Source organism: Corvus kubaryi, unplaced genomic scaffold (assembly GCF_017639235.1).
Source record: "Corvus kubaryi isolate FWS band 111438036 unplaced genomic scaffold, C.kubaryi_AGA036_p1.0 133, whole genome shotgun sequence".
In the NCBI taxonomy this organism is placed as follows: Eukaryota; Metazoa; Chordata; class Aves; order Passeriformes; family Corvidae; genus Corvus; species Corvus kubaryi.
The window spans coordinates 1712102-1730502 of record NW_024580667.1 but is presented as its reverse complement, the minus strand read 5'-3'; the positions used below and the strand labels follow the sequence as shown (position 1 = coordinate 1730502).

At 42.1% G+C, this 18401-nt stretch overlaps 1 protein-coding gene across 4 annotated transcripts in view; it reads right to left on the bottom strand.

Moving 5' to 3' along the window:
- Positions 1–18401, bottom strand: part of ABCG1 (ATP binding cassette subfamily G member 1) — a 52792-nt gene that overhangs the window by 7947 nt on the left and 26444 nt on the right. For 3 of the 4 annotated variants that reach the window (XM_042033690.1, XM_042033681.1, XM_042033684.1), the window contains 12 exons: positions 11684–11801; positions 10806–10938; positions 9344–9394; positions 7156–7301; positions 6376–6499; positions 5174–5288; positions 4321–4469; positions 4038–4139; positions 2741–2909; positions 1875–1975; positions 1284–1442; positions 314–432 (listed from right to left, as the gene is read on the bottom strand). In XM_042033690.1, coding sequence (XP_041889624.1) covers positions 314–432; positions 1284–1442; positions 1875–1975; positions 2741–2909; positions 4038–4139; positions 4321–4469; positions 5174–5288; positions 6376–6499; positions 7156–7301; positions 9344–9394; positions 10806–10938; positions 11684–11801 — 1486 coding nt within the window. Of the gene's footprint in view, positions 1–313; positions 433–1283; positions 1443–1874; positions 1976–2740; positions 2910–4037; positions 4140–4320; positions 4470–5173; positions 5289–6375; positions 6500–7155; positions 7302–9343; positions 9395–10805; positions 10939–11683; positions 11802–15035; positions 15106–18401 lie in introns of those variants that run through there. The other variant, XM_042033700.1, reaches the window with a different exon arrangement.

The following is an 18401-nucleotide window of genomic DNA, read 5'->3' as shown; positions in this document are numbered from 1 at the left end:
CTCAGCTGGGGATGTCAGTGTTATTTCAGAAATCCCTATTTATATTGCAAAATCCAGGAGGATTTTCATGCTGTGCAATCCCACTGAATTCAAAGGGACTGGCATGGTCTTGTGGCCTGTAACCTGTTCCTGTTTATTTCACAACACATAACAACTTAAAATGCAGTGAGATAATGTGGTTTACATCACACGTATGTTTATATTACAAAAGAACACGCTGTGAACAGTCTCTTTGGCACCCAAAATAACCAAGCAAGCAAAAGCAAACAAACAGCATTTCCAGATGGGAGGCTGAAGGCTTTCACAGCAGTACCTGACATAGGAAATGTAGGACATCCACTGGAGGTATGTTGGGATGGTATCAAAGCTGACAAAAAACCCAGAGAACAGAAGGACTGGGATGGCAGTAACTGGGCCCACAAATGTTGCCACCTGTGAAGACAAGGAATAGACAGTCTCTTGTCAGAAAGACAGAGAAAAAATAAAAACTGACTTACTTTTCTGTTATTCTTCAGAGTAATTCTACTCCCGAAAGTTATCACATTTTGAAATACTAGAAAATTGCTGGCTTTTTGTTTGTTTTTTTTTTTTCTTTTTGGTGAGATTTCTTGTGAGGGGAAGAGCAGAAGCACAGGGATCACACAGTAAGGTTATGCTGGTCTCCACAGGGTGGCACAGAGAGGGAATCAAGTGTTCTACTGCAGAAATCTTGACAGCATCAATGCATACTGAGGTCAGAATCATCAGTTACCACCAGCACCACAGAGCAGTTCTGCTGTGCAATGGTCACCTCAGCACATCTCCTGCCAGGAATTACCTGACCAGCTTCCAGTCATGCCAACAGCTGCCTCTCTCCCTCCATTTCTAGAAGTCTGGTTTTTGGACAAGCCTTTTCCTACCTTTCCTTCTACAGCTTTATTAAACCAAAAAAAACCTTCTCCTGAGCTACTGTGGAAAATTTCCAGTTTGTAGGGACACAGAAACGCATCAGTCCTACAGTCCCCAGGACCTGCTCAGTCTGGGATGAACAGCAAGTGACAATCCACCCAAGCAAGGGCAGGCACAGCCCCTTCAGGTGAGGCAGGAACTTCAGAGCCTCACATCCAGGGCAGGTCTGTGCCCCTTACACTGATGTGAGTGGGGAGCATCAGGAGCTCTATCACAGCAGGACAACTTTCTGCCTGTCACCTCTCAACAAACATCCTGGGGACACAGCAGCAGTGACAGGGAGCAGAGTTAGGAGACAGCAGAGCTCCTGTGAGACCACGAAACACCATCAGTACCTGGAGGGATGTGGAGGCTGCACCTATGAGCAGGCCCAGCGACTGAGCCACCAGGGATGTCATGGTCCCCAAGGCTGCGAAGAGGACGAAGCGGAGAGCGTCGGAGGGCTGGGAAGTCATCCAGTACACGATGCTGCAGTAAGCCACAGGGAACATGATCTGCAAGGACAGGCACTGGGGGTTATCCCTTACAGCTGAACATTAACTGTTACTCTGAGTAAGACAAAAACATGATGGGGGTCTAATTAATCCACAGCTCTCAGCCTTTCCATTACAGGACAGGTGTGATACCTGCCTTTCTGCTTGGGCATTTCAAAACAGATTCCACTCACAGCCCTTCACAGTTCCCCTTCTGCAAATAAGCAAAGCTTGTCATCTGTTTGTTAAAAGAATGTTGGGTCAGGTCTCTGCTTTTGTCAAGTCCTGCACTCTTCAGGGTGCTGCTGATTCAGCCCTGAAACTTCAGCAGACACATATGGACATTTTCCCCACTATTCCAATGGACAAAATACCAGTACTTATCTTCTGGGCAAGTGGGCTTGTCACTCATGAATTTAAGGATTCTCTTTCATTGAAGAGTAGAGCATTTACCTGAAAAGGAACATCAGCCATGGTTTTGGCGAGGTAATAGGCTTTGAGGCTGTACCAGTAGTTCAGATGCTCTCTGAGAAACACTCCCATCTCAAGGGGAACTGCAGAGAACACAGATTGTTCAGTTAGATTGGCAGGGTGCAGTGTTGCTTCACATAATAACAACACAGTTTGTCCATACCTAATCCTGCACTGCTGCAGTCCCAGGGTGGGACTGGAACTCTCAGGTCTTTGACACAGCAGCAAAAGTTTCAGTGATTTGTAATGAAATATAAAAAGTCAGCCCCAAGAGCTGCTCACTGTTGAGACTATGGACTAGTCTACTCAGATGGTATGAACCTCCCTTGAAGAGGATTTTTCAATTAAAAGTGATGTGAAAACTTAAAGAAATTGGTTCTTCCTTTTGGTCCAACAGGGACTTCAAGGTAGCAGCACTCCCAAACGAAGTACAAAACAGTCTATTCCACAGGCATTTGCTTCTGATACCACATGAATAAGCTGATTTTATGCAGGAGTCATGACTTGGAAGCTCCAGAGAAATTATTACATCCTCCTTAAGTCCAACCATGAGTTCAGGGCATGGTTCAGATGCTCTGGGATAAAGAGAAATTCCGGTCCAGGACTGTAACACTGAACTGTCTGTGCTGAAAAACCCTGGCAAAACAGGGGAGGGAGAAGTGCCTCTGGCCAAGCCTGTTTCTGCTTGCACAGCAGTGCTTCTGTGGGTGCAAGATTCATCCCCCCACCTCTCTTAGAAGTAGAATCACAAGTCAAATGTTATCTTATACAAACCAGAGACATCCCAACACCCTCCCACCTCCCTGCAATGCCCTCCCCTGTGCTGTGACACAGTGCCCCATACTCACAGGTGAGGACAGTCGGCATGAGCGCAGCAAACATGAGGAACAACATGGAAAAAAAGAGGAATCCCGAGTTGCTGAGCACTTTCTTGGCCTCATTGCCAATGCCCAGGTAGAGCAATCCAATGAGCAGCCCAATGCCAATGTGTGAGGTGATCCGCAAGTGTGTCAGGACCTGTGACAAGCAAAGAGCAGCATTTATCAGAAAGTCTGGGCTCAAAAACCATGACAGCGTAGCTGAAATCAGATGGAAAGACTGCAGGAAAGGAGCACTTATGCCCAGAAAATCTTATATAGAAATCATTGAATGGTTTGGGTTGGAAGGGACCTTAAAGATCATCTAGTTCCAAGCCCCTGCCGTAAGAAATGTTAATTTCCTACTGGCTAAGAAAAATTATGAGCTTCCCACGAAAATTTCTTCCAGTAAATACAGGCAGGAACTGCAATGCTGCAACCTGAAATCTCACTGTCTGACAATATCATGGAGCCGCTGGCTCTTATTCATCAGGGGAAAGAGACTTCCTGACTAAAAGAGAAATTTCCCCAGAGCAGAAGAGAAGCAGAAAAGGCATTTCAGGCTTCTATAGACCAAAGTAACTTCATCAGGAATAAATTAGCTTTCTGTGCCTTCTCTACAACACAGTACTCCCACAAGAGGCTTGGAAGAACAGAAGAAATAATAACATTGGGAACAACTGCAAGCCTTTAGAGCCGAGCAGGAAAAAAATACCTTGAAAACAACATTGGCCTTCAATCTGTGTATCAGCAAATCAGTTACGGTTTCCCCTGATCTTAACTCATTAACTTAATTAGTCCTTGTTGACAAATGCACTTACAAAAAGCAGCAAGGGAGAACAAGTTATGGCAAAGAAGCAAACTTTTTATCCACCAGTTTTCTATTTCCAAAAATGAAGACTTTAAGTAGTAACTTTCCACCACACTGAAATTATTATCTCCGCCATCCTGAATTTTCTGGAAAACCTAGTTTTGTGACACAGCAGTACAACTTCTCAGTCACTTTTCAGTAGGATTAATAACTGTATAAGGGACCTGCCAGCACAGAGGGGATTTAAACTTTAGGTTTTTAGGCCAGCTGCTTCTGAGTGCTGTGTAGAAAGGTGTAGTTCACAATGAAGGTGATACAGTTAACAGCAAGACTGGAAGATCAGTCTCTTCCCTTTGAAATTCTGTGATAATGTTCACGGATGGGCTGCTGGACAGGACCTTTGAAGTGTATTACACTGCCTCACACCCAGCTGAACAGACCTTTTGGCTACAAAAGTTATTATAAAGCCATTCTTACTGAGTCCCTCATGATGGTGAGGAAAGTTCTTTTGAAGAGGATGCAGAACTGGGTTAGGCAGCTGGCAGAGAAGCTGTGGCAGCCTTCTGTGGAGGAGGAGTCCTGCAGAAACACATCACAGAATAAACTCCTTCCTTCGCATATCTCGTTTGGTTTTCATTCACAAAAGCCCACTCACATCAGCTGAGTGTGCCCAGAGACTCCTCCACTGACCGGGGATTTGAATTCCCTCCCTCCCCCTGCAGCCCCAAGCCTTGCCCCAGAGCTGTGATGCACAAAATACCTCTTCAGAGGGACGGTGCCAGAGGAAGGGGTTCAGCTCGTTCTCCCCACCCACGTCTCTCTTGTAGTCCGTGTCACAAATCCTCTCCCTCACGGCCCTGACCAGGCGGCTGTTCTGGTCCCCGTACTCACCCGAGGCCACTTCCATAACTACAAAAACAGAGGGTTTAAGTTACTGCTTTGCACTGCTCACCAGGTACAAGCCTTGTTATTAAATCCCACTGATGCTGCAGCACTGAAAAAAACAAAGAGTTTTTTCAGTACAGGCTTTAAAAATGCCACGTGCAAATTCTTATCTATACAAACAACATTTAAATGCATCTTTCCACAAATCTTCAGGGAGGTCTCTTCATCCTGGAAGTTAAAGGAAGCATTTCAGAGGAAAGGCAGTGAATACAGGTAACAAAAAATGACAAAAGCCTATTTTTGTGGCACTTTCCACTTTTTTTTGGAATTAAGAAACAACACTGAAAACCCCTCAATGCTGTTATCTGTACAATACCACAGTGGTACTGCTCAAGATAAAAAAAAACCAAGCAGAATACTGGGCCCACTTAAAAAAGCCATTAACATTAGTTACTATGAAGCACTAAAGAATATGCTTTATCTTTCATTTCCTGAACTTTGACTTCCATCACACAGAAATATTCACTGAACTGTACCACTAGATGGCATTCAAATTACTTAGGAAAAAAAAAAATCTGATTAATTTTATTTTGAATTTTGGTTCATATATGAACACACACACAAAAGAATGTATGTACAGAAGTATAAATCACACCATGGTCCCCATTACCCTGAGGGTGCTGACAAAATACAAAATAAATGAAATAAACTATTCACGTTGTCCTTACCAAAATCTGCTGGGTTGTGGTAGGTTGGGCAATTCAACCCCAAATCTCTCAAGTAAGGGACGAGGTTTGTTACCTTCCCACGGTAAATGCATTGACCTTGACTTAGAACATAGAGCTGGGAAACGAGAAGAAAAGAAAAAAAAAGAAAAGAAATAAGAAAAAAACTGAAATAGTACCAAAATATTTGAACCTGTTGCCTAATAACATCTCCTTGTCCCTGTGGGAAGAACACCTTGGGAAGATCTGTCACCACTTGAAATTAACTCTGCATGGAATCACGACTAACGGAAAACTGAATGCCTGAGGTTTGAATTCTGCACACGTTGCCTCCAGGACGTGGAGCACATTAGCACAGAAACACACTAATTCCAGCCTTTGGCACACGCTGAAAATAGGCAAGGAGCTGGAGAGCCAAGCCATCTAATTTCCACACATTATGGATATTTTGGGCTGGGAGACGAGGCTGGTGACTGCAGGAATGGAAGGAGAGCTGGGACAGCACAGCAACAGCAAACAGCTCGATCACTCTCATTTTTAGCCACACTGTTGACTTTAAATAAACCTCCCTGCCAGACTGGCAATCTGCAAGAGTTTGTTCACCTGTGGTGGTGGAGGTTTTCTCTCAGCTCTCACAGGATTAATCTAAATCCTCCAACACGACTGAAGTACATTTTTATCTAATCTAAACACACACAGTCCACATCCCATTGTTAGGTTGGAGAAAAGTTCTCCAACTGACTTAATTTCAATTAATTTTCAGTACTAAATTTGATTATTAATATTATTTCATGTGAACTACCTCTTCTCAATCTACACCTGTGTATCTAGGCTGAGAACATGTACTTGCAACATTGCAGACATTGACACTGCAGCTCTCCTGCTTTTCTATTGCTCTAAGGTACTTCAGTGACAGCCCTGTGCACAGGAGCAGTGCTGGGTGAAGGCATGATAATCAGCAGTGCAAAAATCACGATTTCACAAACCTAACAGCCAGATTCTTCACAAAGACGACACGTAAATAAAGGAAACATGCAGATAAGAAGGAGAAAAACATAATCAAAAAGTATGTTCTGCTCTTATTTCTTTAACTTATCTGATTTGTAGCCACCAACTGGAATTATTCATGGTTTTGATCAAAGAGCGTAGCCTTGAAAGCACAACCTACCTAAACTACACATCAAGAGGAAGTTTGAGAGCAATACCTGGTCAAAGAGCTCAAACAGTTTTGCACTGGGCTGGTGAATGGTGCAGATGATGGACCTGCCACCCTGGGCCAAAGCCTTCATCAGAGACACCACCTGAAAACATGATGCACTATCCAAGCCACTGAGAAAAAAAAACCAAAGAGAAGTTTGTTATCCACAGGCACCACTCAAAACTGGCACATGCATTTGCTACTTGGTCTCTCATTATTGTCCTTTTACAACTTTTCTCTGTAGCAGTTTAATTTTATCATATGCCAACCTTATGCTTGTATTTCTCCATCAGGCTTTTAATTATGTTGGAAGCATGCCTGAGAATGAAAAAGAATATTCTCAAAGCTGCCTTAAGGGACTTCTACATCTTAGGGCTGCAGATGTAAATGCTCCCAACTTTAATGAATAGATACATATTCATAGCTTTCCCAGCCTCCTCCCAGACCGATCACATTCATTACCAAAAGTCACATTTTAAAATGTTTATATTCAAGCTGTCTTTGCTTGAAAAAGAAATCCATGCCACAATATTTTCCTCTCTCTCTTCCTTCCTGCTGCAGTTTGTGTCTGCTTTAAATATTATTTATAGCCCCACAGTCCAGCAGTTGCAGCAGTGACCCAAGGCACTAAGTACCCAAAGCAAATTATTTCTTGGCCTTATTCAGTGCTTGCAGGCAACACAAAATGAGCCTTTTCCAAGGAGTTGGAGGTGAATAACTTTTCTGCAGTGCTGTTCTACTCTGTAAAACCATATTTGTCTATCTTTAATTTTTGGCCTTGAAGTACCTGGTTGGCTCATCGAAGAACATGACAGGAGGGTTGTTCACCAGCTCCAAAGCAATGGCAAGACGCTTTCTCTGGCCTCCAGAAAGACTCCCAGTCCTCGTGTTAGCACATGTCAGCAAACCAAGGGCTGTCAGGATTTCCTTTACCTGCAGGGAACAGAACATTCCACGTTGTTAGAACATAAAAAACCTCCAGCCTCTTCACTGATTTTCATGGAGATTGTGAACCAGCTCATGACTTTGTTTCATCACCCACACACTTAAAGCCTTTTTCCATCTAATGGAGCATTTATTAGACTCAGTGTTAAGAGTCCACCACTTACTGTTTCGACCCAAATTCTGCTTGTTTGTCCTACATGACCTCACTCAGTAAAGAGGTGAAAAAGAAGTGGAAATGGGTTCTTCAATAGCTGTATATTTATGGATATGACACTGACATCAGAAGAGTTTTGCAGCATTTGAGGGGTAAATTGCACAGTGAAACCAAGAAGCTTCTTTCAACAGAACTCTGGGGTTGTCTCTATAAGGGACTCTATAACAAAAACCAGTGGTTTCTATAGAGCAGTGACCTCCTTTATCTCATCTGTTCTCCACAGTCTCCTCTTTAAAGTGCAGTCATTGATTTCAAGTGTTTTCATTCCCCTCAGAGTCAGTTCATTTGTCACAGGTACTCTCAGATGTTCGGGATTTCCTCAAGGCACAGCCTCAGGAAGGGCACAGCTCGTCCCTGGGTTTTTGGAGCAAAAGCAGAACCATCCCAGGCACTATGATTTCTTCTGTTTCAGCGACTGTAGATCTGGTCTGGTAGCCGTATAGAAGGGGAATAGCTTTTTGGCATCAGTAAAATCATGGACACAAAAATGAGTGAATCCATGAGCTACGCTGCTCATGCAAGTAACAAAATCTACCACTTCAAAGGCAGAAAGCAGCCCAGACATTTAATACTTCACCTAAGTTCAGGAAACAGAGCCCACCATTTCTCAAAGTACCAACTGCTTGGATGGAGGGAGTTTTCCAGAAAGAGTGTTTGAGCTGGTGAAAACTGGTGAGACCAACCAGGGCCTGACCCTTTGCTTGTCCTGATTTTGATTTCCAGCAGTTCCCTCTCCCACTAAGAGGGAGTAAAAAAAAAAAAAAACACACTAACCCTTGTTCTCAGAGAAAAGAGCCTGACTCCCTCATTCCCTTGATCTCTAGGAAGGGTAAACAGGGCCCAGGCAGCACAAGCAAGGTCAACTAGAAACACAAACTGTGGTTCACTGGAGGATTTTCACTTGCCCCTGCTTTAAACAAGAGTCTGTAATCCTGCTAGCATGAGTGTATAAATTCATAACATTTATCTGTGATAAACATTTACACTGCAATTTACAACAATAAAATGAATTATCTTCTCCTGCACAGGCCTCTAACACTAACCAGAAAATCCTTCTAACATGTGTTGAATAAACACAGCACAGTATTTTCCTCAAAGAGCTGCTTGTAATTACAGTGACAGTGTGAACAAGGGAATTAACTTGCTTGGCCTAACTTCACCAATGTGTAAATGAACCAAGGCTTCCAAAGTACAACTAAATCAACAGCTGTTTCTATATAAATTTATTTTCCAATTAAAAAACAACCTGTGTTTACCAAACACAAGTTGATTCCTGTAAGCTTCCCTTCTGATTTTCAAGGATTCTTTTGAGTCTGAAGAAATGCCAGTTGCTTCAATTTCAAAATAAACACAAAGGATAATCACAAAACCAGCTGCTCTACCTAGGAAGTTGCCATAGTTTTCACCTTTTAGGAGAAGTTGTGCTTTTCCCCATGGATGGATGAGAGGAGCACAGTTCCTCATGCAGGTCCAGCTGGGTGATTTATCTCACCCCACATGAGATGCCTGAGCCCTCAGACACGCACGGAAGAGAATTCAAGATGCTAAGGTGCATTAACAAGAATCCTGCAAAACCTGTGAATTTATTTCAGTAAATCTTTCACAATTTTGCAGTCTCGTAGTGAAAGCAGCTTTCATGGAGACTGCAGTGAACATTCCCTCCTAGTGACACACGTCAACCTTGAGGTTATGATTTATTCTGTCATTACAGGTCCAGTGCAATTCAGTATTAGATAAAATACGTCTGCTTTACAGAGCTCACTCCACAGCTCTTTGGCATCCCCCAAAATTCTAGTTTGATGGGCAGTGTACATACCATTTCTCTCCTCCCTTCATCTTTCTCTTGAAGTTTCAGATGAGCAGATACCTGGAATGCAGAACAACGGAATTTGATTTTAATCTGGTCTGAAGCACAACCACCAGTTACAGCAGATGTCTCAGGCACAACACTCCAAGGCACCATTTAAACAGCTTCTTTCAAGCCAGTCAGAAAATCTGAAGCAGACCTATAATGTTCCAGTCACAAGCATCACATTTTTCTGTACAATAAATAACTGACTCTAATTTGACTTAGGCAAAGCACCTGACAAAAAGTGTATTAGAAAAAAAGGCCATTATGAAAGTCAAAGAGCTTGAGAGGAAGATGGGACAGTAACAGAATTTGCACACCCAAGAACTTCCCAGGCAATGCTAGAAACACAGTTTATCTGTGCTTCATTCCCACTGTAAGGATAACTGAGCTCTGCCATTCTCCAGGATGCAAACAAGTGAGCACAGAAATAAATAATCTTGTGAAAGATGTCATCTGCTATCCTGAGAGGCAGCTCCACAAAACATCATGATTAACCTTTATTAAAAGCAATTAAACTGTTAAGTAGTTATTTTTTGTCAGAGCCTTGATTGATTAATTTTAGACAGCAACTATAATCTGGGCCCAATTCTGCAAAAGTGGTCCCGTGGGATTCTGACGAAAACACTCAAGTAAACAAAAGAGAAGAAAAACTTCCCCACAGAAAGGAATCTTTGCAGAAAATTAGCCATATAAACACTGGAGTGATTTCTTCTTGCCATGAAATTTGTGAATTTAGCTGGCACAGTGTGAGCAACCTAAGCCTTATTTTGATAATAACCTCTGAGAAAAACTGGCTCATTTTTCAAGCTGAGCTACAGACACTTCCAGACTAACTGGTCAAGTTGGCAATTCATAAACCTCTTGATGCTATGAAAACCAGTGAGAACAATTTACATTCCCTGTACATCTTGCACTTATTATGTTCCTGGCTTTTTTTCCCTGAAGAAATGAAAGAGATTTTATAAAATGACTTTATTTTAAAAAAGGCACAAAAGAGTAGAAGTGGCAGAGAGATCACATTGAAGTGTAAATAACAGTTTTCAGTCAGAACATGAAAGATGGGGAGAAAGAGAGAGAGGGATGAGGTTACTCATCCACCACCCAAGCAAACAGATGGTCCCTACAAAGGCTTGTTTGTGAAGAATTTCAGGTTCCATTCTCTAGGAGATCTAAGGAGCAGACACTTAGACCTCCTTCCAAATCATAATGCTGGGCACAAATTGGAAATTATAGAGCTAAAGAATCCCTAGAAGGATGAGCCAGAAATGGAATTCAAGGCATCATCAAATTCCAAGAACTTTCGTTGAGCGGGATCAGACAGAGATAACAGCTTGTGGCACTGCCAGGAGTTAAGAACGAGGGCACAACACAAACCATTTTCCATTTTCCCCTGCTCAGATAAATTAGAGTAAGAAACAAAGCTCACCATCATGGCTTCCTGGACAGTGAGGTGAGGAAGGAGCATGTCATCCTGCATGATGTAGCAGGAGACTTTGCGGAAAGAGCGCAGGTCACGGGGCTGCCCGTTGATGAGGATTTCTCCTTTCATTCCCGTCTCTCTGAAACCAAACAACAAAATAACCAGAGGTGAACCCTGCCTTCCCTTGTGCTGCCACGTGACTGAGCATCTGGAAGTCTTAGGTTGTTATTGCCACTACCAAATAGATTTGGTAGACTGGACAGAAATTAACTTATTTCATGATTATGTTCTCCTTCATACAAAGCTTCATGCCATGTGGCTGAAATTTTTACTCAAAATGTGTGCTGTCGCATAGAAAAATCTGAAAAAATATCAAGACATTGAAGTAGGGGGTTTTTTAGGTTTCTCTATCCTGTTCCTTATGCCCCAAATGACAGCAAGACAGAGACACTTTGTATTTGGCCATACAAGAGGGGATTTAGAAAGATGAAGCACAGTTACTTCAGTCATTGCAGTTTGGTCAAGAAGACATCAACATTATGAAGTGGTGAGTAGATTTTTCAAGTGTTTATGTGATTTAAAAAATATCACAAACAGAAGACACTGAGTCAGATTTGTTACACAGCCAAAAAAGGAGATTTTCTTTATGTGTGTTTTTTGGATTTTAAATTGCTTCTTATTTTTGGATCAGACCTGTTAAGAGATAAATCCCAAGTGACCAAAACATGACACAGAGAAAAAAATAAAAGCAGTAAGAATAATTCAAAATCTCTGAAGTGCCTGTTTTCAACAAACTCTAGGCTACACTTTCTTCTGGTGTTGTCTCCAAGGAGCCCTCAGGCTCGGTGATCTTATCTCAGCCTGGAATTTTCATTGGTACTGACCTGTATCCTGCCAGAATATTCATAAGCGTTGACTTCCCAGCTCCTGAAGGACCCATAATTGCAATGAGTTCTCCACTGCTGAACTTCCCTGAAATTCCTTTCAAAAGGGTCTTATAGCCTGGAAGAAAAAAGAAAAGTTCACTGAACTGTTAACAATCACATCTGGGGAGCAATGGGAGTTCATTTCCACCGAACACTGATGACAAGCAGGCGTTAACAGGAGCCTCCTGGGAGGCTGATGCCAACATCAGCACTCTGCAATAATGCAGTAACTATCAGAAGCCAAATTGTGAGTGGAAACAGCAGCTTCCTCCCATGACACAAATGGTACAGTGGGATGACAGGGTCTCACACTTTTGTTTCACAGCAGGATGATTTTTGAACAGGGCTATGAAGTCTTGCTACCATTCTCTAAGTGTCCTCTCAAAGTATTTTACTAGGATGCTGTTAAAATACCCAATACTCCACAGCAAACATGACTCCATGACTCCTGACTGGAGCAGGCTGCCCTCCAATCACTGCACTTAAAAGTGCCAAAATTCACCCTCTCACCAAAATAACAACTTCTTATAGAGAGAGCAATAGCTGAGATCTCAAATCCCCTTTCCTTTGTCCATTCCCCACTAAAAGAGGTTTGACAAGAAAGACAGCAAAAGGAGACACACAAACTACTTCATTCTCTTACCACAAGGACTCTCTTACCAAGCGGACTCTAAAGGCTTGCCTAGACAGGGAGACTGACCACAATAACTCTGTAAAAACAATTTCTAGGGAAATACTTATTCCAGATTAAGAACATGCAGGGTTTTCTTTTTTCTCTTTTTAGATTAATCCATTTCAAAATATCATGCCACTGTAATTAGATCCTTAGGTAAGGATGTTCTAGAGTGACATCATCATCTCCTTCAAGTATTTCAACATATTTCTGAGTTAATTATCTTTGCCAGTAAACCTTTATTAAAAGCCTAAACTCCATGTTACTCTAGGTGTAAGCAAACTGGGCTCCAATGAGAATTACAGACTTGCACCAGTTGCATCCACCTTGCCCTGCAGGATTTCCACATAAAGGCATGAAAACTGTGTGGGGAAGGTGGAGAGAGGCCTGACCAGCATTTAAAATTTTCAGGATCTTTCCCTTTTGGTTTTTTTGCTCGCTTACTTTATTTTAATTATCGGTGCTTCTAATTAAAGCATTTAATAATAAAAAATGCTAAGTAGGGTGCCAAAAAACCAATCTCATATATTGACAATGTTTATGTAGTTCAATTAAAACCAAAACAGAAGGGTAGAAAATCCATTTACATGCTGAGTCAGGATTTGGCAATCCATTTTGCCACACTGGTGGAAGTGCAGGCAGAATGTACATTCCACATGTAAACTATGCCAGTCCTCTGATCATCAGCACAGGCTGTAGCTGGAACATGGAAATGCTCTAAAAAAATCACATTGTCTGCAAGCTCCTAGAAAAAAAAAAAAAAATTGTGGGTTATCTTCTTCTGATTTCTATTTCTTCCTAACTTGATAATTTGTTTTCGTCTCCACTTACTCTCTTTAAATTTTCTTCTTGTCTCCATTCTCGGTTCACACTCCTCCTATGCCACAAGAGAGCAAACTTTGCACCAAAAACCATTGTCACGCTGCTGTGGGACCTCCCAAATCCACAGCAAACCCTCTTCCCTGAGCACACCCCAGCCCAGGGGGAATGCAGTAGCCACAAAAACTCTCTAGAATTATCTGATCCTACTGTTTTCGTGGCAAATGTCCAAGAAAATGGAATTGACTAAATGTATCAAAATAGCCAATTTCTCGAGCACCTTTTTCTAAACAGGCCAATAATTTTTCACTCTAAATCTTGCCCTGGATCTAAAGGAAACAACAGGTTTTGAAGCCACAAGGCAACATGGGTATGAAAATAGCAGAGTATCCACATTGCCTGTTTATGGCACAAGTCCTGAAAACAAAAGCAAGGACAATCCATCAAAAGCAACAGCGACTTTGGAGAGAGAAATCCATGGCACCCCCACAAGGTCAGCCGGCTTGTCCTTCACACCAAAGCCACCACCCACATCAGCATCTGAAGGGAAAGTGCAAGGAACAATCAGATCCTTCAGACACAGCAATATTTTAACAAACAGGATCTGTAGGGACAAAGTCCTTTATTCTACCCCTTCGGTGTAATGAGAACCAGCTCCCTCCCAAGCCTGTTAAACCTGGAAGGGACTCCAATACTAGAATGTAACACCAATTACTTGCATTATGCACCCAGGCAGTAAATGTTGCACGAACTCTCGAGGGAGGATAAAAAAATGTGTACTGCCATCCACGAGGGACATGCAACCTAAAACACAAACTCAGCAGCTGCAAACACATGGTAACATAGGTATCATTACCTAAAACTGAAACCTCCCTATGTATGACTGCGAGATTTACCACTACACACATTAAAGCCACTTTTCCAAACAGAGTTTCACGAATGATGATCAGTTTACCTTTAAGCGCAGTACCTTCCCCCTCATGACCTGCACGTGTTTCAGCCTCTCTGATGGAGGATTCCATTTTGAGTATCCCGCACACTGTGTTAAACCAGAGCAGGGATTCTCACAAAGAGACAGAATCAGCTTGAACAAGACCTCCAAGATCGTCAAGTCCAAGCTTTGACTGATCACCACCCTGCCAACCAGCACAGAGCACTGAGTGCCACATCCAGTCGTTCCTTGAACACCTCCGGGGATGGGGACTCTACCACCTCCCTGGGAAGCCTGTTCCAATGCTTGACCACCCTTTCCATGAAAAAATTCTTCCTAAAATTCTCAGCAAGTCATTTGCAATACAGTAGAGAAATAGCTTTAAGAAGAAATAAAAGCCCCAAACTTATGAATTTTAGATTAGGATCCCAATCTCTGGCATTTTAAGTTGCTACAAACTCAAACCCGTCTCTTCCTTTGACTGGAAGTGCATAATAAGTTTTTCTATTACAAAGCTTAATTTAGCAAACCCACAAAAAGATTTGACACCGTGGCAGTAGTGTGGTGCCCCAGTATAATCCTTTATGAGGAATTAAAGTCCCTAAGTAACCACAGTCTTCTCTTTCAGAATATTGAGGCTAATCTTCAACTGAATCAGTTGACCTAAAACTTCTATATTGGGCCACATGTCTTTCACAAGGAACAGATTATGCATTTGGAGGGGATTGTATTCTCACAGTACAGGGATTGTTTCACGTCCATCTGCCATATATCAGGAATTTCTCACTACTTTCAATCCCAGCCCACCTCGTTTTCCTCAGTCCCTGTAGCAATGAGTTTGGATACAGCAGAGTTTAATGGAAGACTGGATCTCAAGGCCAACTCACCCCAAGGTGGAGGCACATCATGAGCCATTCAGTTCCAGCACCACAGCAGCACTCTCCCTTTGGACCGGACTTACACCAAGAACAAGTTCAGCATTGTGACTTTCTCATTTTTCACTTCTCCTGAAACTGTTTCAATTTCATCAGCATGGATCTTTCAGTTTTCCAATGTCCCCTCCTGAAGTTCCCGTGACATAACCTTTAAAAGTATGTATTTAAGGGCTGATACCCGTGGGAATCTTAACATCAGTTTTCAAGAACTACTTAAAATACGGCTTTGACATTAACACGCCGTAACGAACCAGAACAACCCCTCAGCAGATTTCTCAGCCCAACCCCCTAAAAACAGAACGCAGCAGAAAGAAATCAAAACTGAAACAGAAAATTCTAGCGGTACGAAACTTCTTGGTCTTAATTTCGCCTCACATTACATTCCAGAGCACAAATGCTTCTCCAGAGAAGCAGAACGTGTTCTGTTTTTCCATGTTAGGATTTCCCATTCAATCAAACATGAGGCACAGTGATACTTGATCAGTTTCACAGCTGAACCACCTGCCTGGGCTGACCAGATCCCGTTCCAGAACTGGAATTCCCTCCTTGCCTGGAAGCAGCACAGAGCCCATGGCAGCCCCTTTTCCAGTGAGTGGACAGAGGTGACCTTGTGTCTCTGATGAAGATTCTAAGGGAGCTCTCCTTGCTCAAGCCAACAAAATTTTTACTACTGGAATGAGCATGGGAGAAATGTGTTGATGGTTTTACCTGCTTCCTCATGGATTTTACAGAGATTTATGGAGTGATCTGGTTTTACCATTCCCACAGAAATCACGATTAATCTGGAAAGAAGCAAGCTATCCCCTCCTTATCCTCAGGGTAAGAGTACACGCTTCAGGATGTGTCTGAATCAGCACCAATAAAAACATAACCAAAACTCACTCCTACCTCACAGTGAATTTCCTCAGGTAAATACCACCTCTAGGTTTTTGACTGAAATGCTTCATTCATTTGCATTCCGTTGTCAGTAATACTCATTTGTTACTCAGAGAAATGTCACACAGACTCCTGGAAGTTTCTAGGTGTTGTAACCTACTTCTGCCTCCCATCAATAGGCACCCAGACCCCGTCTTGGGTCCCGGGTGAGCACAGCAGGCAATTAGAGCAAGATTTGCCCTTCCCAATGTATTTGAACTGTTTCTCTTTCATCACAAGCTCTTCTGGTGGCAAGAAATCGCTGCTGGTGCCCTGCAAGCACCACTGGTCTGAAATGGCTCAAAGGTTTCTCAGAACATTTACTGAAGTAAAAGGTAACACAGGAAATTTCAACTCAAACAGCACGAGTTTGGCAAAACTATAAACAACTGGAAACTGAGCCACAAAGAAATCAGCATTTGGCACTTAAAAATCAAAACCAGAGACATCATAACCTGCTCTTTCCACACTCCCAGCCAGGCGGAAATGAAGCATTCCTTTATCAAAAATAAAATAATTATACAAGGACTATATTTCTGCATCTTTTTGTGGTGCTGTTTTAAGATCGGATATATTCCTTCTGAGAAGTATCCTGTTGGAAATACAGAAGACATCTCTGGCAAGTACTGTTACTGCTACCATGCCTTACTTTAATGCTTTCAACAAGAAACATACTTTTTAAACAGCAGTTTAAATTTCAATACACAAATTTGTTCTCTTACTGTACCATCAGCCAAATTGTTTCTTAAATCACGGCGAGAAACTGCAGCAATTTCTTGGCACTGTATATTGACCCATTAAAGAATCCCCATTGTACTTTCCTATTCTAAAGTTTATAGGCTCAGCCCTCATCTCACCTCCTCTTGTATCAATTAAGAAATCCCCAAACTTATGCAGAAGTCCAGGGGAATTCTCCAACCCAAAACTGAAATAAGGGAAAGTGGAATAAAGGTGTGACATCTGCATCTTTCCCCTTGAGGCAGGAGTAAGGAAAAATGCTCCTCGAAAATTAATGACTTTGCTTCTGCCTCTGAGATTCACCAGAGTCACACCTCGATGGCCAAAGGCCATTCCCTGGATTATGAACTGGACAACAACTGCACAAGTAAGGGAAGAACAGGGTAACTTGGTCCCATATCATATTGAAGGGAGAGTTAGTGACTTCTGGCTGAGAGAAAGAGCTTGCAGAAGTCCACCCAGATGTTGAAAACATCCTCATGTGACCTGTCAGACATTTCATTTGTAGACTCTTTAGATTTCTATCACAAAACTGAACAGCTGGGAATACTGGCAGAAACTCTACAGAGGGGCACAAGATGAGAAACACACTCACAAAGAGGAAACAGCTCAAGGCCAGATTTACATTTGGAGATGTAATAAAACATTAGCTAGTAAACATTTTTCTTTATCATTGCTACATCATCCTTTTCCATACACCCAGGCGTAAATATGCCAGAAAAAAATTCTCTTGCCTGCTCCTTCTCAATCTATTACTCACTTTCTGCATCTCAGCCCTTTTTTCACTCCTATGAAGCCATTTTCACAGAAAAGCATCTTCGTGTTTACTAGAACGGACTACACCAATCTGCTTCATCCCATGATAAAATGAAATAATTTGGGGCTTTTCACCTAAACCAGTGTTGGATCAAAGGCAGGGTGTTTCCTTAAACTGGAATACAGTCAGAGATATCTCAGTATGGGAGATGTTTCCCATATATTTCTAATTCTGCTTTAACCAACCAGAGCACCCTGTTCCCCACCCACTACTTGAGTACAGAACACTTTCCTCTCCCTGCTATCAACAGGGTTTGTAGATGTTTCAGTTTGTAAATTCTCAGGTGAAAGGGATTATCTGTATCAGCTGATGATTATTTAACTAATTTGAATTTTAAAAACCCTCTTGATGGGGATTATTTAAATGGAGGTTTCTTTCCCAAGCTCCACACTGAGTTCAAACAAGCTTAAGTTAAAGTGAATTACAGGTACAGGTACTTGGGAAGAAAAATGGCATCTTTTAATTCCCAGAAAATCCGGGGGACAGAAACAGCCTTCCTGACAAACAGAGTGAAAAAATATATTGCTTTAATAACAGGCACCTTCCTAATTTTATACTGGCTTGAACTGTACCTCTGTAAAGCCTGGAGGGGCAAACTCACACTAGAAATAATAAACATGTTTAAGCCTACCAAATAAAACCTACATGTGAACTCATATGTCATTGGCTCATGACTTCTGCCATCCCTTGTGCATCACAAGTGAATAAGCCTTTTTACCAGTCATTTTCTCACTCTAGTTTTAGAATCAACACATCCACATATTTCTGTTCTGTTCACAGTCTCTCAGGGACACTGAACAATAGGATTTTCCATTGTTTAAGCTCTGAGCCCTGCTTTAGGACAATTA